The 22,267-nt window shown below is 41.0% G+C and overlaps 1 protein-coding gene across 7 annotated transcripts in view; it reads left to right on the top strand.

Annotated features, from left to right (window-relative positions):
• ANKRD10 (ankyrin repeat domain 10) overlaps positions 1-20,352 on the top strand; it is a 34,337-nt gene extending 13,985 nt beyond the window's left edge. For 3 of the 7 annotated variants that reach the window (XR_008618964.1, XR_008618963.1, XR_008618965.1), the window contains one exon: positions 5,684-5,795. Coding sequence is in view for 4 of the 7 variants with exons in the window: in XM_024123223.3 (XP_023978991.1) it covers positions 5,684-5,919; positions 14,237-14,326; positions 17,553-18,028 (802 nt within the window). In the remaining 3 variants the exon portion in view is untranslated. Of the gene's footprint in view, positions 1-4,737; positions 4,815-5,657; positions 5,920-5,995; positions 6,279-14,236; positions 14,327-17,552 lie in introns of those variants that run through there. The other 4 variants (XM_055089346.1, XM_024123223.3, XM_055089343.1 and 1 more) reach the window with 4 other exon arrangements.
• The last annotated feature ends 1,915 nt before the right edge of the window (positions 20,353-22,267 follow it).

Below are 22,267 nucleotides of genomic sequence, written 5' to 3'. Positions count from 1 at the left end.
ATCTTTTATTGTCACATGGCATTAACAAAAAAGAAAACATCCTGAAGGTGATGTGACAACCCAGATTCTGAAAAGTATATTTCAGATACTTCCTGATCCGTGGTTTTGCAAATTAAAAAAAAAAAAAAGAAAAACTTATTAAAACGGCTTCTCATATTCTGATGTTGTGACACTATAAGTGGAAAATAGATGGATTAGCTGGCAGCAGAGTGGAGTTTTGTTTTAAAGTTCTTTGGGGAGACATTCTTAGGTATAATAAGTCTTAATATTCTATTCAGAATTTTATTACTGAAAATATAGTATATAAGCCTTTATATTTTAACTTTAGTAAAGTTTTTAAAAAGTTTATTTTGCCAGTTATTCAGCAGAATAAATAATTCACAGTAAATATTAATCTATGTCTTCCCATGTTTTCATATTACAGTTTTGAAAGAACACTAGGAACTACTGGGAGAAAATGGGTAGCCTGCCCAAAAATGACTTTTCATAGTCTCAGTGAGAGTTGTCATAGCTTCTGTAGCAATTGATTTTTACTAGTCTAAGAATCTGATCATGTCAACTCTTAAAGTCAGCTTTAAAACTTCAACAAACTAGACCCAATTTGGACATCAAGTTGACTGGTGTCTGATTTTTTAAAATCTCTGCCCATTTTCAAAGATTTTTCAAATGGATACCAGAGGGGACCAGAAAGGTGAACGGGAGCTTTAGAACAACCTCACAGCACGTCCCCCATGGGGCTTCTTGCTGTCAGAAATGGACAGAGGTACATTTTAGATCAGGCATCATCTGCCCAAGTACAGTAAACCAAAGGCACGAAATTCATGTGTGTGTTTTTTAAAGATTTAGTCTAAAAATATTGTGTACACTTTCATTACTACCCCAATTTTCATGCAAAATACAGTTTTTGAGAGTAATTTTGAACAGTATCTTCCAGATACTGAAAATTTCCATTTGGACTAGTGTTTCGTGAAGACCACAGTTCAGATTAACTTTGTCTTTAGCAGCCCCTCACTTGGGGTTGGTAGGAGTAGCCAGCAGTGAGTGCAGTGTGGCCATATCACACCTGCAGTGAATACCTCGGGATTGAAGAGTGAAGGCTTGACTGTTTAAAAAGTACTGTAACAGAAGAAAAGACCAAATTCAAATGTGAAATTATCATAGAACCTGTAAATCCTAAATCACATTCATGTGCCCAGCTCCCATTGGATTTTAGGAAAATCATGGAGGGTTCCTCAGGTTTAATATCTGCTTAAACTTGTAACACTAAATAGAGCTGAAGGCTTAATAAATTGATGATACATTTTAACCAGGATAACGGTTTCAACTCTTAAAACGTTAAAATTGAAACATGCTTAACAAATAGGAGAGCATATATTAAAAAATGCATTTAAAGACCTGAGCCTCTTTTGTTAAAGTGTTGTAAGAACTATACTGCTTCATTATTCTTTGTGCTGCTCTTCACCTAGAAACCCACGTGATTTTCAGCCTCTGTGTAATACGTTTGAAAACCTTTCTACTTATTAAGTATTAAGAAGTGACTTGAGGAATTCAGACCTGTAAAGACAGTTTCCGCCTCATTCATATTAAGCACGTAGCCTAATTCAGTCGTAAGACACTTAGAACTTTTAACAGAAAACACTCAGATGGAGTAGGAATGATTATTTCTTCTGCATGCTCTCTCAAGGTCTTTTCTTTTACATTCTTCTAAAGTTTACCTTTAGATATTCTCTTGATATTTAACATTTTGTGATTTAACAGATTTGGCAACTTTTAAAAAGTTATTTTTTTGTTTGAATTGAATAGTGCATAAAATTACCAGAGAGACAGTTTTCAGGAACCCATAGGCATCTGTTATTTAGAGTAGAGGACTAGTCAGAAAGAGAAAGACAAATACCATGTGATATCACGTATATGTGGAATCTAAAATATGACACAAATGAACTTTTACGAAACAGGAACAGACTCACAGACATAGAGATCAGACTTGTGGTTGCCAAGGGCGAGGGGGAACAGGGGAGAGAAGGATTGGGAGTTTGGGGTTAGCAGTTGAAACTGTTATGTATAGAATGGATAAACGACAAGGTCCTACTGTATAGCACAGGGAACTGTATTCAACATCCTGTGATGAAACATAATGGAAAAGAATATAAAAAAGAATGTGTGTGTGTGTGTATATATATATGTGTATATATATATGCGTGTGTGTATATATATGTATAACTGAATCACTTTGCTATACAGCAGAAATTAACATTGTAAATCAACATACTTCTATAAAATAAAATTTTTCAAAAAAGAGTAGAGGACTAGTCAGTATGATCTGTTGGTTAAATGTTGCAAAATTGGTCCAGCCCATTGTTTGTTTTCGTATGGCCCATAAACTAAGAATGATTTTTATGTTTTTAAAGGGTTGAACAAAAATCAAAAGGATAATATTTCATGACATGTAAAAATATATGAAATTCACATTTCAGTGCCAGTAACTAAAGGTTTATTAGAACATAGCCAATGCTGTGTTCACACATCATCTAAGGCTGCTTTCAGGCTACAACGAGAGAACGGAGACTGTGGCCTGTAGAGCTTAAAGTCCTTGCTGTCCAGCCCTTTGCAGAAAAAGTGCCTGCCACGGATTGGTGACCCCAGTCATTCCTTTCCACCCAGTTTTTGTGCACCATACGATTGCAGAGCCACTTGCAAGTTTTTAAATACGAGCAGAGCAGAATTAGTATGTTAAACTACGGGTAAAGAAAGCAGGAATGAATGTGGGTACGTAGGAAAGGAGATGGGAAGGAGGAAAACATTTAGAGGTAGGAGAGGGAAGTGGGAGGTTCTGCTGTCCTGTACCAGAGTCAGGTATTCACGGACCTTTTTGCTTTAGAGGAACATAAACACTATTAAACTGAATGTTACATTCAGTCCTTAGTAACTGAGAAATAATATAGTTGAAAACTTCTGTAGTTTCACCAGAAGTGGAGAAGGGATGCTGTATGTCCCTGTTTCTAATAATACTACTGTAGGGATAGTGCCAAAATTATAATCTCCCAATTAATTTTTCCAGTTACCTTACGTCCCAGATTCTGATATCTGTCCATACATTTTCTGGAATGTTTTGAACTCCCCTTTGGATCACTCTTTGGATCCCTCAGAGTTATATGAGGAACGAGTTGAAGTTCAGTTCGGCTTGTGATTGTTCTTACTTGCTTGGTCCTCACATGAGGAGTACATAGCGTGAGTTGACTCTAGTGACTGTTCTTTGGAGTTTTGAAGATAATACTTCACACCACCTGGAAATCTGGTTGGCTTCGTCCAAGCCGAGTGATGTGCAGGTGTTGGGGCCACTCGTGGTAGTGGGGACGGGGCAGGGGACGCTGCGTGTGCTCGCTCAGGCGCAGGCGGGTGCTCCCACCCAGACGTTTACAACCTCCGTGGTCTCTGGATGTTGGCGCGCACTTGCTCTTTTTCTTTAAGGCTATATTTCCTTGGAAGAACAGTAAACTTGCTATTCTAACTCAGATTCAGTCTACTGTTCAGTTTCTGAATTAAGAGTAAAGGAGTTGAGTGTAGTTTGGATGTTCCTGTTTTCGGTGACTTAGAAAAGTTGGCATGCTTCCTGAGCATCTCAGCGTTCTTCAGTGAACTGGCATTTAGGCTGGTAAATGCCATTTTAAAAATCTGTGTGCTCTTCTTTATTTTATCATCCACTGAGGAGTAATCTTTACTGTCAGCGTTATTTGTCCTGATTTTAAGCAGCAGCTTCTTATTTCTGTATTCTTTAATTTTTGGAGAGCAAGTTCATATTTATCTATAGAAATGATCATTTTTTAAACTTTGCTTATGTTCTGGGTCTTTGTCTTTTCAAATTGTGTAGAGTTAAATTTTTTTTAATTTTAATGCGGCTACTTACTGTTCACATTCTTGATAGAGTAGACCTTTTTGGACCATTCACTCATGATATCTTCTGAAAATGAAATACACCATTTAAAAAAATTATCCAGTTTTACACTTGCTTGAATGTTAAATTTCTATAACATGTTGGTATTAAAAATCAAGTATGTGATCATTTTCTATACACATAACTAATGTAATTCACTCTACCCAAACTTTGATATTTCCTCTCTATTTAATTCATATATCAAAATATGAAATTTTAGAATGTTTATCAGAAATCATAGCCATGAAATCAAATAAAAATGTCAGTTTTAGTTCCCAGTAGCCCTGCACGCAGCTGCCTTATATTTTTAAGAAAATATTGTTGGTTTGGGGAATTTTCAAGTCTTGTCTCTTTTATATTTGATCAGATTGAGTTTGGGCTTTTGCCTTTCTTCAAAATGTATGATACATTTCTTTATCTCTTGCTTTTAAAAGTGGAAACATATTTAGTGATTATCCAGAAGTATATAGATTTTTCATTTCTGAGTTTGGAACCTTCTGACTACGATGGCTGGAAATAGGAATACAGGGCTTATTGTCATCTTTAAAATGGAAAATCCTTACTTGTCCCTGATTCTGTAGTTTTCTCCCTGAAATGGCTTTTTTTTCCATTCACGTTAATCTAGGGAAAAAGCATCCAGGGTTGTGCCCTGTTCTTTCGGGAACAAGACGAGGCCTGTGTTTGGTCACAGCTGCACTGTCTGTGGCAGAGCTCGCTGGGAGGTGTGGTACTGCCTCGGCCCTTCAGTGCTTCTCCAGTTTCAGTGGATCAGCGTGCAGCTAACAACCTGTCTTGCTTTTTTACAGATTTATTTCACAGGGCAGTGTATTTTCTTGTCTTCCAGGGGAACTTCAACGTGGAGTTCCTTTTGTTCCCTCAGTTTTTATTGTTTCCTAATTAAGATTTACAATTTCAACTGGTTCTTTCATATTCATCTTATTTAAAGCTTTCATTTATATTCTGCCACCACTTCTGATTTAGTCTGACTCTTAGCTAATGCAGAGGACATCGGACCTTTACTTGTTAATGTTATTAGCCACGTAGGATGATGTTGATTCTTTTTGATGGTAGGACTCAGCCTAGGGGGATGAGTTCCTAGGACAGTATTGGAAGGAAACACCCACTCAAATGCTCTGAACTTCTGCAAGTTTTCCTAAGGCCAAAAAAACAAAACACAAAAAACTCAGCTTTTCAGATCTCCAGTCTTATGATAAATTAGTCTCAGGACATCCTTCTAAACTTCCACTTATAATGTCACATGTTAGCACAAATTCTGGCTTGTCGTTAAGCCAGTTGCCTTTGTTTTTAGGAAGCCAATTGTTATAAATGCCATGGACAATTCAGTACATGTTTGTTTGTTATGATTTTACTCGAGCTAAAGGAATGGATTATTAAAATTAAGTGCAGATAATATAGAATTCAGTTTCAGGTTAAGTCTGAAGTTAACATAAATTTACATTCTTCAGACTAACATAAAAAATGATTTTGAGGAGTTAAATAGGAAGATGCCTTTTTTTTAAAGTTTAGTATATTGATTTTTAAATTACTATCTCCCAAATCTTGCTTAGTAATCAAATGTGCATAAGAGAAGTTAGTTACAGAGCTAGGATGAGTAACTCCTTCTTTAATTCAGACTTGCTGTAAATCTGTATGCTCTTTCATATCACCTTCAGATAGTTAGTCAGTTCAGCAGGAGCAGAGACCAGATGAAAATGGTAATGGGATGTAATTCAGTGTTTTTGTGTCGTACAGCCTGAGAAATGCCAGTGGCCTGACGGCAGCAGACATTGCTCAAACCCAGGGTTTCCAAGAGTGTACCCAGTTTCTCTTGAACCTCCAGAATTGTCATCTGAATCCTTTCTATAACAGTGGCCCCTTAAATGGGGGCCATCCGAATGTATTTCCTAATCACATTAGTGTGGGAACAAATCGCAAGAGATGCTTGGAAGAATCGGAACCCTTTGGAGTAAAGAAAGCTAGAACCACAGGTGAGACCACTTTGTGGGTGGGAAAGAGCAAACTTGTTTCCTTTCTTTAACGTCTTTTCTTTTTTATGGCTGAAAGCGCCTTCGAGATGACTCCTTCACGTAAGGGGTACTGTGCCCGGAGGACTCTGGTGCAGTGATGGAGGAGTTTTTCCTGTGTTGCCACTTTGAAGATTGGCCATTTAACGAAAGGGGAGGATATGAGAGGGCAGTGTTGACAGCTGAAGTGTAAATGTGTGTATATAACTTTCTGCACACCCAGGTTTATCTGCCATGAATTAGATTTTTCTCGTTTGTTGTACCTGTTTGAAATACAACTATTAAAAAAAAATCTGCCCCTGTGCCTCATTTTTTTTCCCTGTGAATTTTCCTGGGCTTACAACAGTTGTTGGTCTGATAGTAAAATATAATTTCACATCTGGGAAGGTAGATGTTTGCATTGGACACAGTGTGGTGTGTGTTTGTCACAGCAAGGCCCGGTGTGCCACTTTGACATTGAGGACTTAAGTCTCTAAGGTAAGTTATTTTAGTTTTAAGTGTTCTTCCACCTTTTTATCTTTAGATGGTTTCGGGGTTTGTAAATACGCAGAGTCAGCTAGTCACTCTTTACGGTTGAGGGAAAAAAATCTCCATTTAGGGGGAAAAAAATTAAGAATTACTAGCTTGGCAGGAATATTTAGCAAACTTACATGGAAAGGGAAATTTAGAGATGACGGTGAAAAGTAATCATGGTGAAATTATGCGCTCAGATAAGATTTGCCGAAGAGAAATGCAAAGTTGGGCCCTTTGGCTTTAAAAAAAACTATACAAGTATAGTCTGAGAAAAACCTGAGTGGCTAGTTTCACTTGACTTTAATGTGTCAGCTTTATCCTCTTTCCAGTGCTGTGCCTCTTTTGTGTAACTGGAGTCTATCCAAACAAAAACATTTTTCCTACAGAGTCAATAAAATTGTATCATCTTCACAACTTTTAAAATGTTGGTCAGTATAAAAACTTGTGATTATGTGACTTTTCTATAGAAAAGAATGTATGAACTTAAAAGTAATAGTTTCTCAAATTCATAGCTTTTGTAAGTTACGGGCCTAATGGTTTTTAGAAGGGTATAAAAATCATGCACAACCTGAAGGTATGTCTAAACTTCAAAAAATATTCCTTGTTTTGTTTAATGCCTGGTTAATTTGGGGATGGTATTGTTAGCTTCACTCTATGACCTCATGCAAGAATTGGATGGGTGTCCATATCATGTTAGTGTATAGGGTAAATCTTAAATTCTGTTTAGTTTTTTAAAAAGGATGTCACTTAACATTCTAAGAAGACTCAAATGTACCTAAAGCGTTTTAAACTAGTCTCATCAGGTTTTAAGTTTGGTTGAATTGGCCAGTATCTTCTTACTGAAGTATCTCTTTCAAGCCTTTCCAAGGATTCCTAAAACTTAAGAGCTTGTTTCCTGGGCCCCGGGGGTGCACAAATTGGGTTTGAATAATCATGCAGGTATTTGGGAGGTTTTATTTTCCTCCTCTAGACAGGGATTCATCTTGGTTGACCGGGTTAGGGATTGGTGTTTTGCACATTGAACTCACAGTGCAGCTTTCCCAAAGCACCCTTCCTCGTGCTCAGGTCGAGGGTGCCAGCTGAGAAGAAAGTGAGGTTGGAGCCCACTGGCGTTTGAGTTTGCAGGTGATGATTACACACACCTAGGCCTGAGTGCTGCTCCAGTGCACCTGGAGAGAGGGGGGTGTTCTCACCCTCAGCACGTGCACCTGACTTCTCAGCTCCTGTTTCCGGGCCCTCGCTTGGCTACTGGCCCCTGAGGTTCAGCCCACACGTCACTCTGGATTGTGCATGTGTGTGAATGCGCGTGCAGAACAGATGGGCCTTTGTCCCACCCGTGCCCCTGCACTCCTTTTTCTTTTCTCTGGGAGAAGGTGTCTCTTTTTTCTTGTTACCATAACATACTCACTGTGAATGGGGTACTGGGGCGGTAATTCTCAATTACTAAAACAAGGTTTTCCTTCCCAACTGCCTGAATTTTCTAAGTGAAATAATAGTTGGCTTCAAAGCTGTATAGTTATTTACATTCTGTGACTGGGTTTTTTGTGTGTGGGGGGGGGTTATTTATTTTTTTGTATGTTGCTTTAGTTCATTTTCATTTAATTTCTGACATCCTGTTTTGATTTGCTGTATAAATGTATGAGCTTGAGGTTTTGCTCATTCTGAATTACTCATTTTGTAGATAAGTTTTTAGTTCTCATGCCAGAGTAAAATATGTTTACCCCCTTGTGTAACATAGGCATATAAAATACATCTTTGAATAACTTCACATGTAAAAGTATTTAGAGAAATTTTAAATCTTTTGGCGGGCAACTTAAGTTTGCTGTTTTAAAAATAGATGCCTGGAATAATATCTTGGCTACATAAATGCATAGCGTGGACCTTATCAATAAACTTAGTCTATTCTGTCTTACTAGAATTTAATAACTACACATATTGATGTTTTTAGTGTGGAATATATATTCACAAAAGCAATCACTTCCAGAAATTTTTCTGGCTGAGCCAACTCTTAAAGATAGATGTATGTATCCTGTAAAATTGACTCTAACTTTTTTTTTAACTCTGGAATCACAAATGTGAACATTACCTACTCCTCTCCATAGAGAGTAGGATCTCTCTCTTAATAAACTGTTTTCAGATATTTTAAGGTAATCGGAGTAATTTTTCCCATGGAAACCTTATTGATGTAAGAGAACGTAATGCAGTGATAATTTGTTCTGCTCAAATACAGACTATCCTTGGAAGCAAGTTGTACTGCAGACATTCATACTTTAAATGCCTTTCATGCGGTCATTCACACCAGTATCAGAATGCACTCTAGTCAGAACACAGATGTGATAGTTGTGGCCACGACCTCTCGAAGGTGAAATAAAATCCAAAGCTATGTGGGTGGTTGATATAAATGAAAAGTACTTTGGGGTAATATTTTCCCCGGTATGGGTTTTGTTCATTTAGGATGGTGCAAGGAAGTATCAGTATATAACTAGGTTTTGGGTTGGTTGGGTTTTCTTTTCTTCCCTGTTTACCGACCATTTGCTCAGGATGGAATGACAGGTGGACCTCGGGACTTCACTGCTCAGGAAAACTTGTGTTAGGTCTGTTAGCATTCTAGTTAATCTTCAGGAGTAACTGCAGTTATTCACAAATGTATTCCTGGAAAACTTGTCCAAATTATCAATGATCCAGGATAGAGAAGAATGCCACTCACATCCATGAAAGAAACTTTTCATCTTGTTTTTAATCCATAATTGTTGGGGTGCAGCTCCAGAGTGTTCACTGGGGAGAGGCAGTGTGAGTTACAAACTGACCCAGGAACCTACAGTTTTATTTTGGGTTAACAGTTGGCCATCAGTAGGAGGCTGTGGTGGTACCAGACCTCACGTGTTAAGTTGACTTCACGGTTTTGTTTCAGTCAAATAGATGTATTACTGAGCTTAGCATCTCATATGTCACGTGTTAGGTATTTAATATAAAACACCGTTTAGGAAAAATACATCATGACTTAGCTTAAAGTCAGCAGTAGGAAGTTGCTCAGCAGATGATCGCCAGGGTGAATTTAACATCGAGAATCTCCCTCCACTTTCTGCTCTGAATTGTTCTTTTGACCAGGCTTAAAAAGACAAGGAGAAAGGAGGATGGGTGTGGCTTAACGAGCTTGTTAAGTGTTACAGGTTAGCAAATGACTTAAAACTTCAGATGATAGAAATCAAATTGGTAATGTAGTTCTATGTATGTGACATACACAAAAGACTTTAATAACTTCTGGTGTATCTTTAGTGTTCTCAAACTTGCAGTAAATGGCCGTATTTGCTTTTAAAAATTTGACCAGAGAACATTCCTAATTGCGTTGCAATAACAAATGATTGTTTTATCTCAGTCCCCAAAGACATAGCATTTTATAAATACAGTCTGAATGAATGACATTTAAGAACCAAGTGATTTTCCGCTTTAGTCTTGAGCTCGGCAAACCTCATGCACCTCGTCCTCTACACGTTGTGGCAGCTGCGGCGGGAATCAGCCAGGGCCAGGTCCTGGCACGCTTTGTTCCGGGTGGTCTGTGTCACATGCACGTTCCCTTCCGTGTCCTTGGCATCTTCACTAACCTGCCCTCTTGAATTGCCCCACCCCCAGTCTGCTGCAGTTGGGGCCATGGCAGGAGTCCCACGAAAGGTCACCGTGTGGTAGAACCACCTTCCTACTGGCTTGGTGTGCTGTTGTGATTTTAACAGGACCTTTCTTTGCAAAGGTAGTTACCTGGGTAAAATGTACTGTGTAGTAGAAGAGAACAGTTGTAATTAGTAATGCAGGGAAACCACTAAGGAAACATTTCCTTCCTGGTTCCTTTCATGGGGAACAGGGTTCCCCAATGCTCAGAGCTCCCAGTTCACTGGGAAGGCCAGAGGGGTGTGAGGAAACCTTGGTTGTGGGTCAGCACCTAGGATTTCCCACGCTGGCCCCCTCAAGAGGCGCAGAGGACTGTGAACCACTAGTCGGTCCCCTGGCCCCAGGCTGCACTTGACCCGCTGAGTGAAAGTGCTGGACAGTGTTCGCACATCGCATGGTGTCAGCTGTGTGGGTTGTGTCTAGGGAGTGGTGCCCTGTTACCTAACTAAATGTTCACATCTTAAAGCACAAGACTGTGTAGACTGGTTTTTGCCTAGTAAGAGGTTTCCTTGCCTTAAAAGTTAAGTCTGATGAGGCGTTTCTCGTAAGCCCTAGATGTGCATCGTAAATGTTCCTGGCAATCCAAACCCTCTCGTGTGCCTGTTCTGCATGTAAAGGCACATCTTCCTCAGTTGACCTATAGCCAGCACGAAAATAAGCTTCCTTGATGGCACCGTTTCTGTCATGCTGCAGATCCCTCCCTGTCTTTACAAGTTAAGGAAGGCTTTTCCTGTGTTTTAAAACTCCTTGATCAGAAATAGTTTCTATAGTTTTGGAATCTCACTAGTATCTGGCTTTAGGAGTTTTTTTCAACTCTCAAGTCTTAGATGAAAATTCAGATGCGGATTTCTGTGTTGCCCTGGGCACCTTCCCGAATGGAGCATCTTTACTGGCCCCAAAGTCAAGGATGAGGGGCTTCTTAGGCAGTGGTCGCACCTGGTCATGACTCCACCTCTGGGGGAAGAAAACTGAGAGGGTTTATTTTGAGCCAATCCTAGGTGATTTTCTGTCATAAATACGCATCGTCTAACGTGGGTTGAAGTCATGTCTAGTCAACAAATACCTGCTTTGGCAGTCAAAGTAAAAGATAAGGACGCTTTTTACAAATGTTCGGTAATTTTTCCTTTAAACTGGAATAGGAAGATGGGAAGGGAAAGTGCTTCTTTTCTAAAACAAATAGAGTCAGAATGGATACTTTTGGAAGAAAATGTTTTTTTTCTGAAATGTCTGCAAGCCACTTTTCTCAGACGCGGCATGGAATATTTCGGTAGTTCCTTTGGCAGTGGCAATAGCTGTGTTGGGAGAAAATGCCGCAGGTGGCGTGCTCTGTGGCTGTGGAGAAAGGAGTTGAGTCCAGATGCAGCGTCCTTCAAAATTCTGAAAGGCCAATTTTAATTTCATGGCTTATAGTGCAGTTTTTAAAGGTAAATGATTACAACCTCAGTGCTCCCATTGAGCTGTTTCAGCCCTTCCTGTTTCCAGGCGCTAGAAATAAAGACGTGAAGGCATCGGTATGAAATACATCACCCAGGGTTCTAGGCAGCTAGGTTAGCAGCCAGGTGGCTGCACATCCTGGCAGATGGAGCCTGTACGGGAAAAACGCCTTGCAAAGATTGCGTATCTACGGAGAGAGTAATTAAATTCTAGGCTGTCTGTATTAGCATATGCCTCCCACGTTCAAGAGTTTCTTTTACTAGAATCTGAAAGCTTTGGTCTGTTTCATTTTTATCCCGCTCTATTGGTGAGCAACTACCCGCATGAACAAAAGACATGTAAAAGGATAGCGTCCCTAGTGTACTGCATAGGCCTCTGGTTAAGGGATCAGTCTCTGCTTTAAGGTGGTATTGCGCCCGCTCCTCTCTACCCGCTTTTATTTTGAAAATCCCTCCCTTTGCCACCAGCTCGTCTGGCCCCCTAGTGGCAGGTCTGCCCTCCTGTCCTTTTTCATTTTATAGCTAGTCTGACCTGAGATGACTACTCTCGTTGCTCTTAATAGTTTTGCTTGCTTTCTGTGTGTGTGCCTTTTCTGGCTAGAGCCTGGGCATCAGTCATCGATGGAACACTGCCAGGCACTGGGCTTGGGGAGTGAAGAGACACATTCCCTGCCTTCATGAAGCTGTTTTCTCGTTGTACTTTTGGGGGAGGAGGGGGGTCCTCGTGTCTCACCTGTCAGCTTTCTTTTTAAAACCTGCTTTTCAGAGATCTGAAATTGCCACTGTAACCTAGATGTCACTTTCCCCAAGGAACACTGGCCCTGAATTCCAGAACAAAACCAGGCATTAAGAGTATGGCTACATAAAGCTATCTGCACTGTATCCCCAGTGAAGTCTGACCTTTTGTACGAGGACGCTTGTGGCTTTGCCCCGTAACCTGCACTGGTTCTCAGTAAACTGCCTGATCTGGCTCATCAAACGTGGGCCTTGCTACTGCAGGCCCCTCATCTCTGCGGTGACTGACTGAGAACTCCTGAAGGTCGTGAGGCTTTTGTCAACTGGTACCTGGAACGTCCCTCTCCCAGCCTCCCACCCCCCGCCCCCATCTTCTAAGGTGTCCTGTTTACCACTGACTTTTTGAAAGTACCTTGTTTCCTGGTGAAGATGGAGCCTAGCCTATCACTGATTTGGGGCCTGTGGAGGATTAAGAAAAGCTTCACAAAAGACTGAAGTCCTCAGTTTGTTGCCTCTGGCTTTAAATCACCTCTATTTGTAGGGTGCTTTTGGCTTCATACCTGTGCAGATTTTTTCTCAACTGCACAAATCACACGGCTCTGTTTCTGTTTCTTCCATATACTGATCATTGAGAATTTGTGTTTCTCTTTTATTAAGACTTGTTTTCATTTAAAACTGTTGGAACAGTTTGGAGAATACTCTGGAACTGATATGCTCCTATATTGAAAATGACTCGTGTGTGTCTAAAATTAGAAGTAATTGAAGCTGCACAGTTCAGGTGTCTCTGTTCTTAAATGTTTATTTGAAAGAAATTACACTGAAAGTTGTTACTTATTTGTTGTATATAGCCTCTGACCCAGAAATCATTCTAGTTTATCTTGGGAAAGAACCAGAAGTGTATGCAAAGGTGCATTTATAGGGATGTTAGTTATGGTATATTCATGATAGGAAAGAAAAGGAGCCACCCACACCGCAGTGGGGAGCTGGGTGGTGGGTGAACTGTAATCCAGCCATGCAGTGGGTTATTCGGCTTGAAAGATCCTTTTGAATTTAGTTGATGGGATGCGTTCATGCCATGGTAAATGAATAAAGGCGAGGCATGAAAGTGATTTTCTTTGGATTCAGTTTTGTAAACATGCATATGCTCCTTAAGACTGGCGAGCCACACGCTGCATGAGAGTGGCTGCTCCCGAGAAGTAGGCTGCCCGGGGGTTGCAGGAGGTATCGCTGCACAGAGTATGTCACCCCTGGAGTAGTGGCCAGGTGTGAACATGAGCTGTTCTCCAAGATGCAGGAGTGGGAGTCTCATAGGAAAGGTGCGTGCGTAGCGTCCTTTCCAAATGTCTTGGAACCCAGACGTTTAGTGGGTGTCTCCAGTTGCGTCGCATCTTGGTGCAGAGGGCCAGAGCTGCTCTCGGACGGTGCTGCACAAACCTGTCTTGATCTTGGCTTTTACTTTATTTTCTGTTAGTGAAATAAGTTAACTTTTTTTAAAGTTTGAGGACCGTTTTAATGGTTTTTATGTTGTTCAAGAATTGTCATTTCTTTATGAAAAACAACTGAAGGAACATTTGGGGGCATAACATAGAGTGTCCCGAATCTTTAAAGCTATTTAGAAATGTCTCTGAGTTGTAGAACTGCTTTACATTGTCCAAATAACAGCCCTAAATGAAAATTTATGCCGACAAGTAAATCTCAAGTAGGTATCTGAAATGCCATGACTTTTCATCGAAACTGCACATTTGAGGAATTGTCTTCTATTGGGGGAAAGTAAGTTTCTCGGTAGTGTGCCAAGTCCATTAATAATCCGTAGACTGTAAAGTTATCTGACAGTTTTGGAGCGTCCCGTGCTCTGACAACAAGGAATGAGAAGCATCTGTGTTAAAGTCCTCTGCTTCGGTGTAGGGAACCTAAAATTGCCTTTGTTTTCTGTGCAGCTCAAAGCTCGGATGACCCCATGCCGCTCCTGAATGGCGAGGCGGAAGACGATGCTGACAGCATGCACGTCGATAGAGAGTTTGTAACAGGTGGGAGTGGACAGTTTCCTGTTAGCCACAGCAGCGGTCCAATGGTCGAAGACAGCAAACAGCAGGAGGGTGGTTCCGTTGGACCGAAAGAAATAGAAATCTATACTGTTTCAGCAATGCAGACCCCCTGCCGTTGCAAGAACCAGTATGCGTGTTATTTCTAACATGCGTTCGCTCAAGCAGTTTTTGCACTTTGTCCAGTGTTTTAAAGAATGTTATGCTATAATTTGCATATCTTGGACAAGTTTGTAGCTATAAGGAGAAGTGTTTTGGTGCATTTTATGGATATGAAAAATATAAGTGCAATCTTCCTATTTTGATTTGAGGCTTTTGCTTAATGTGCCTTGTTTGATTTTAATGAGGTTTCACATTTTTCATTTTCTGACATAGGACCTTGGGGTGACTATACCAAACGAACATCTATTGCTAGTGATTTCGAAGCGATAAACAGCAAAAGGAATGTCTGGCTGTAAACACTGAGAACTAGTAGATGTTGTGGTTTTGACTTGTAACCAGTCAGGCCACCGTGAAACCTCTAACTCAGCGTTCCCGGTTGCTTTGGTTTGTGTGGCGCTCGCTCTGAATCTACTAAGAGGCTGAGCACTGTGTCTCACAGAACACGTTTTTTCACTAAAATTTTTAGTATATTAAAACAGTTGATAGTCATTTTTGGTTTTTAAAAGGTAAGGACTTTGTTTCTTTCACTATTTAAAGATTTAGCCATTTAGCTAATGCTTTTTTCTACCATTCTTTTATCTAGGTGACCAGGAAAACATTTTAGCCATTCTCTTAATGTGTTAATATATTTGGAAATAGATACTGGTTTTTTAAAAGTTTTATTATTATATCTGTATGCTAAATTCTTTACTGGGGATAAAAGATTATATATACTGTTTGCCAGAGGTACATGAAAAAAAATCATTTTTGTTCACTAAGATGAAAAGAAAATGTGTACATCTTTCTAGAAGCTACAGAATTGTTACGGATGGAGTCACCATTTTGCCAAATACTTAAATGAAATGGGTAGATTTTCCAAGGGAAATTCTGATTGGATGATACATTTAAAGATCTTGGCTAAAGATAAATAACAGAACTCGAAGCCAGCTTTTTAAAAAATGGCATTGCTACATGCTTTTAAAAAGGCAGAAGTAATCACTCTTTAATCTTCAAACATTAATTCCCTCGGTGTTCAGGTTAAATTTAATGCCGCTCTTGAACCTAACGTTGAAAAGGCCATTGTTTAAACTCAACTCATCCCATGCGATAGGTGCCAAGTAAGCATTCCCCATGTTTTTCATCACTTCGTTTATAACACTCTCTGACTGAATAAACAAAAGGTATGGAATTGCTAGAGATCACTTGCAGTAGGTGAGTGAGGGGATGGGGTGGAGGAGGCGAGTCCTGGAAGGCACGTTGGAACAGAGTGTACAGGCGGCCCCGGGCGGTCCTGCAGGCCGTCGGCAGGCGCGGGCCTGACCAAGCAGCCTGAGGTCTTAGCCAGTCTCTGGGAGGTTTGCTGCTCTCATATGCTCAGATTTACTAGATGTTTCCTAATGACATGGCATTACAACTAGCCTTGAGTTTGAGAATGCATAATGGAGCTACTTGACTTTAGCTGGGCACCAGAGAAGAATGATACACATGCAGTGAACATTAAACAAAAAAAATCAGTCTAGTTAACTCGGATTTCTGAGGCCCAGTCACCTAAAAATATAATTTCTATCTTGGTTAGTAGTAGTATAGCTGTCTTAGTAACTATCAAGGTCAACATCCTACTCATGAGTTTTATTACCCAGGAAAAGCTGTTTATTTTGGGGAAAAAAAAAATATTTCCCTGGGAATAACTTGTTTTATTTTTAGTTTTACCTCATGTTTAGTTCTTGAAACACTTGTTCTCCAGCCTTAAGTTTAACTAAATAGAGAATCTGTTGTTCAATTTGAAAAGAAATACTCCATAATCCGCTGAAGAATTTATAGCGGCTGTTAAACTGTGTCACTTAAACTGCCAGAAAATTGATGATTAATAGAATGTTTAGAAGATGTTTTTGTTCATTGAACAAGATGTGATGTTTTTGTCATCAGAAGGATTTTCAGGACACACAGAAACCTATGTCTGGGTGCCAGTCGGGGGTCATAGTGTGCGGGATGTTAGGGTCATGGGACACACACCTGTGTGTCCTCATTCTAGAGGTTACAGAGTCAGTGCTTCTGGATTTAATGTCACACTTTACTTGAATAGTGCAGAACATGGGGGTAAATTTTAACATCGTTAAGCAAGTCAGAATTTTAGATCATTCTCTGTACTGTTCTGTGAATTCCTGTGAACGTGAATATTAATCCTTGAGTTTCACTATACAGAAAATACCTTGTAATTGCCTGTTCCCATGTGTCCAAACGTTCTGTGATTGACATTTTTTTCCCCGTAAGACACCTCCCTCTTGACAGATGTCTATATGTGCAGATTCTGGTTTTTGAAAGTGGAACCTTGGAGATCATAGTCACTGTAAATGCTGAACTCAGAAGAAACTCTTCAGAACTGTGCTCTTGGCCCGAGACTGTATGCACGGAATCAGTAGGGTCCATGGCTCTTCCTGCAGTCTGCCGGTGCTGCCGTGCGGCATTTTGCAGAAGTGCTGTGTGATTCGAGTGTTGCTGAGGAAAGCGCTCCCGGTCCCTATCGCTGTGTGCGCGTCCCTGGCCTGGAGGAGGCGCTCTGAGGAGCCTCCTGTGACGCTGTCAGGCTTTGTCCCGGGAGCCTCCTTAATTCTCGTGCTTCATCAACTGCTTTTCTTTTTTCTTTTTAATTTCTTAAAAGCTGGAGAAGTTTTTGATTAATTTTGACCCTTTGTGGGAACACGTTCAGTTCTGATGGACTTTTTCACAGGTGATGATTTTTAAAACTGCTCTCCAAAGTAGTCTTAAACTGAGAACAGTTCACTGCTGTTGGTATTTTTCATGCAGTATGTTTGTCAGCTGAAGTTCTTTCATTTGGTTCCCCAACACTAATGAAATTTATACATGTTTCCTATCTTACCAGGCAAATGCTTCTGTTGTGTTTTACTTTTAAATCACTTATGCACCGTTTTTTGCCGTGCAAGAGGAACTGGTTTGTTTAAAGAAAGGAAACTAAATAAATCCTTTAAAACAGTAGCAGGAATGAAGCATTTTATACTGTCTCCTCCCCTCTGGTTCTGAATTTTGGTGACAGGTGTATTTCTTAATGCAGATACGAAAAACAGTAGCTCCGTATCGAATACACTGACAAATGGATGTCTCATCAATGGCCATGTGGACTTCCCCTCCACGACACAGCTCAGTGGGCTGGAGAGCGGGAGTGACCGGTGCTTAACAGGACCTAATGGAATTGGCGGTGGAGTAGTTCCAGGACCGCCGTTTCCGAGCAGCCAGGGTTCTCCCTGTGTTAATGGGACTGAAGAGCCAGAAAAGGCCACGGGCGTTAACCCTGAGATGTGCGGCTCTCTGCACCTGAACGGGAGTCCAAGTAGCTGCATAGCCAGCAGGCCTTCCTGGGTGGAAGATATCGGGGAGAACCTTCACTACGGACACTACCACGGGTTTGGGGACACTGCCGAAAGCATCCCTGAGCTGAACAGTGTGATAGAGCACTCCAACTCCGTGAAGGTGGAGGAGGGGTACGACAGCGCCGTCCTGGGCACCATGCACCTGTTCCACGGCTCTTAGGGCCGAGGCCGCCTCCTGGACACATCAGGCCTCCTGCTAACCACCTCCGGATACTAGTGTAGCATCAACTTGAAGGAATGCCACGACCTGTACTATTTTTTTATACTTCAGCTTTCTGGAAAAGTGCACTCTTATTTGGCAGGTTCTCGTTGAGTCCTAGCATGAGTACAAGCAGGCTTACTTAGCGCACAGGTGTCTCTCCGTGGCACAGTGGGCCTCTTTCAGGATGCACTTTTGAAATTTAATTTTTCTGCTGCCAATCTCAGTATTTTCTTTTGAATACCATCACCATAAATTGCCATTTTTCCTTACGTCAAATTAAATTGTGTCTGATCAGGATAAATTGCAGACAGTAAATGAGGTGCCTGGTAATTTACCCTTTGCACATGGGCATCATTTTGACGAGCTTGCTTTTACTCCTTCCAGTAGAATTTTTGACAGAGGACAACTCTTTCCCTATGCAAGGTACAGCCTTACAAAGATTTCTTGCAGTGAAGTGTATGAAGAAAAGAACGTTTGTCTTTTTCAAAGTCTTCTCATTGAAACTTTGCTACGTGCCGTGTGGTGAAGGTCTTACTTGTAGGCACACGTATTGGTTTGGGGACGTGAGTGGTCCCTTCTTTAATGGTGTAGCTCACTGCCCTGGATTTCACTGAAAGCACCTGCAGCCTGGGACTGACTTCTGATTTGATGTGTTTTTATTCCACATTTCCTACTTGGACTCTAGGATTTTTACCACAGATAATGGTTTCCCTTATATGTAGTGGAAGTTACTCTTTGTAGGGGACTGTCAGGTCAAAATATTTAACTGACTCTTTTGACTCATATTTTCTTTTTTCCTTGTTTTTGTTTTTTGGGGTTTTCTGCTTTAAAATATATACCACTATGTATATCCAGTTAACTGAGGGAATTTTGAATCTCTCTTAATAAAGCTGCATTAAGTTTATGGTTTTATAGAAATTAGCTTTTGTTTAGGCAACTAGTGGTCACACTGTGCAAATATTGTCATGAATTTTTACTTTTCTGATTTTTGTAATAAAAATTGGTGAAGATAGAGGATGTGTCAGATGAACAAAACCAATGTTCTCAGAGTGTTACTAACCTTTTGTTTTTAAATTGTCCTTTACACATGGAATAAACAGACGCTCACACCCGATGTGTCTCTGGGTATGCTTCCCTGCGTGAGGGTGGTCCGTGGGGGGACTGGAGGGATAGGCTTTTACTGCTGCCTTTCATTTTGCTTGTAAGACTCCATTTACTCCTCTGACCCTCCCGTGTAGTCCTTTTCACCACTTTTGGTCTGTTCACATGCTCTAATTTTATGAACACGTTGTCTCACTGGATCTCTCTTGCGGGTAGGGGGAGGTATAAATTGCTGTCAGCTAACAGTATTGTCCCTGCATGCTTATTTTCATAAAAGACCACAACCATAGTTTCCTAAACTTCTTAGGGCCAGCACGTATTAATAAATGTAAGCCTTTTAAGTATATAAATTATAGTTATTAACGGCAACAGAATAGCCATTCTGGCATGCCTAGTATGTTATTTAAAACGTTTGTTTTTTGTACATTGTGGAAAAACCTACTAGACCAAACGAAGGAGCACGAGCCTTTGGAAGTGTCACAAAAATTACTCTGTGCTGAGAGCAGAAGTCAGAGAACATCTGCCGTGTCACCTCCGCCTTCTCCCGTGCAGGGTCAGTCGTCACGCCCGGACGCAGGCGACCTCGGAAACCTTTTTAAGGGACTGATCATGAAGCCACCCAAGTGGCTGAGTTTCAAGACAGGAAACCTAATGCCGTTCCCTCATTCCCGCGTGGACTATATTTGAAAGTATCTCAGAGACTTCACGGTGAACTCATATTTGCTGGAAAACATTAAATGAATCTCTTAAAATACGCTGAAGATCAGAACATTTGGTTAGCCATGGAATTGGGGAGACGATGACTGCTTCTTGGGGATAAGAACATTGCATAGGGGCTTCCCTGGTGGTGCAGTGGTTAAGCGTCCGCCTGCCAATGCAGGGGACACGGCTTCGAGCCCTGGTCCGGGAAGATCCCACATGCCGCGGAGCAACTCAGCCCGTGCGCCACAACTACTGAGCCTGCGCTCTAGAGCCCACGAGCCACAACTGCTGAGCCAGCACACCACAACTACTGAAGCCCGCGTGCCTAGAGCCCGTGCTCCGCAACAAGAGAAGCCACCGCAATGAGAAGCCCGCGCACCGCATCGAAGAGTAGCCCCCGCTCGCCGCAGCTAGAGAAAGCCCACGTGCAACAACAAAGACCCGATGCAACCAAAAATAAATAAATAAATTTATTTTTTTAAAAAAATATATATATATTGCATAGAATCTATACTTGGGCAACCTCCACACTTCAGTGGGTGGGTGATACATTGTGGTTCAAAGTCACTGACATAAAGTGCTTAAAAATACATAAGAAGATTGTTATGCTGGAATTCTCTCTTGCCTGGAATTTGCTTCAGAATAATGTAGGACTGGAGAGTGAATGGGACAAAACTCAAGATCTGGGCTGAGCTGATACCAACATTGGGTACATGAAGGTTTGATATTCTGTCTACTTCATATATAATTGGGGAAGAATTTTTAAAATTAGGACTTTAAGAAGAAAACAAATGTTCTAATACTTAAAAAAATTGCGGACATCATTTTCACATTGACCAAGAATAAGCTCAAATTTTGCTCTGCTCAACTCACCAAAATTCAGTTCATGCTGAACTCTCACAGTAGTTCACTGGTTCTTAACATTTGGTCTGAAGAGCCTTTTAGGTGCTTGTATTAAATACTAGTGGCAAGCAGTTGGAAAGTGAAATAAGTCCATTTACAGTAACATCAAAACCATAAAATACCTAGGAATATGTCTTAAAAGGTGTTCTAGACCTCTACCCTGGAAACTATAAAACACTTGTGAGAGAAAGGTCTCTGTAAATGTTTGTGTGGAAGTATGTAGTAATTGAGAAAGGAGAGGTATTTTAATAGCCTTTGCAGTTGATCATGGGTATTGGATACAAAATCAAAACTCTACAGAGGTGGTTTCTACAGCAGTGGTTTCATAAAGGTTTGCTGCAGTGTTGAATCAGAAACCTTATGGATGAATTTCTTGTACTCAGTTACATTAAATCTGTTTATCTTGTACTTTGAATGAACGGCTAATCCATGCATGATTTTATAACATCACGCCTTAGCTATTTGGAAAATACTCCTTTTTTTTTAATCTTCCTTTTTTTTTTTTTTTTGACTGCACCACACAGCTAGTGGGATCTTAGTTCCCCGACCAGGGATCGAACCCGTGCCCCCTGCAGTGGAAGCACGGAGTCCTAACCACTGGACCGCCAGGGAATTCCTGGAAAATATTCTTTAACTGAGGTCCGCAGATCTTCCAGATGTTGAAACATTTCATTTAATATTTAGAAAAACTCATATCACTAACGTATAAAAGTCAGAAGCTGACTTCATCATTAGCCACAGATACTGTCATTTGTTTTCCTTGAAGTGGCAGGCTCACGTGGTTAATCTTTTTTTAAGTCACATCTGCGAAACATAAAAAGTCATATAAAGTCTTAATAACCATTGTTTGTCAATCATTTTTCAAATAAAAATGAGGTTTCTAGAAAGAAAGCAACTGGTTACGTTGTAACACAACCAGCCAGGCAAGTGCTTTTCCTGGAGGCAATGTTGTACTTTGTTCCACATGCTTTCCATTTCATCACACAGGACATGTACTCAGTGGTTGAGATGTAATATGTATTTTTTGCTTCATCAAGGACATTTTTTTTTTTCTTTTTTTCAGTACGTGGGCCTCTCACCGTTGTGGCCTCTCCCGTTGTGGAGCACAGGCTCCGGACGCGCAGGCTCAGCGGCCGTGGCTCACGGGCCCAGCCGCTCCGCGGCACGTGGGATCTTCCCGGACCGGGGCACGAACCCGCGTCCCCTGCATCGGCAGGCGGACTCTCAACCACTGCGCCACCAGGGAAGCCCTGTTTTCTCTTTAATCTAATCTGAGTGACGGGGAGGAGGCACAGGGTGCTCCTGGGGAATGTTCTACGTCTTTACCAGGATGATGGCTTCCCAGGTGAGTCCCCCGGCTCTGTTCTCAAGCCATACAACAGTGGTCTGCGCCTTTCACATGTGCTGTGATTCAATGAAAATGTGAAACCAGAACCACGGTGGTGCAGTTCTTGTGTGATGTTGACGCATCCCCAGACAGAGCAGCAAAAA

Source organism: Physeter macrocephalus, chromosome 13 (assembly GCF_002837175.3).
Source record: "Physeter macrocephalus isolate SW-GA chromosome 13, ASM283717v5, whole genome shotgun sequence".
NCBI lineage: Eukaryota > Metazoa > Chordata > Mammalia > Artiodactyla > Physeteridae > Physeter > Physeter macrocephalus.
The sequence above is the reverse complement of the archived record's forward strand: the minus strand, read 5'-3'. Positions and strand labels throughout refer to the sequence as shown.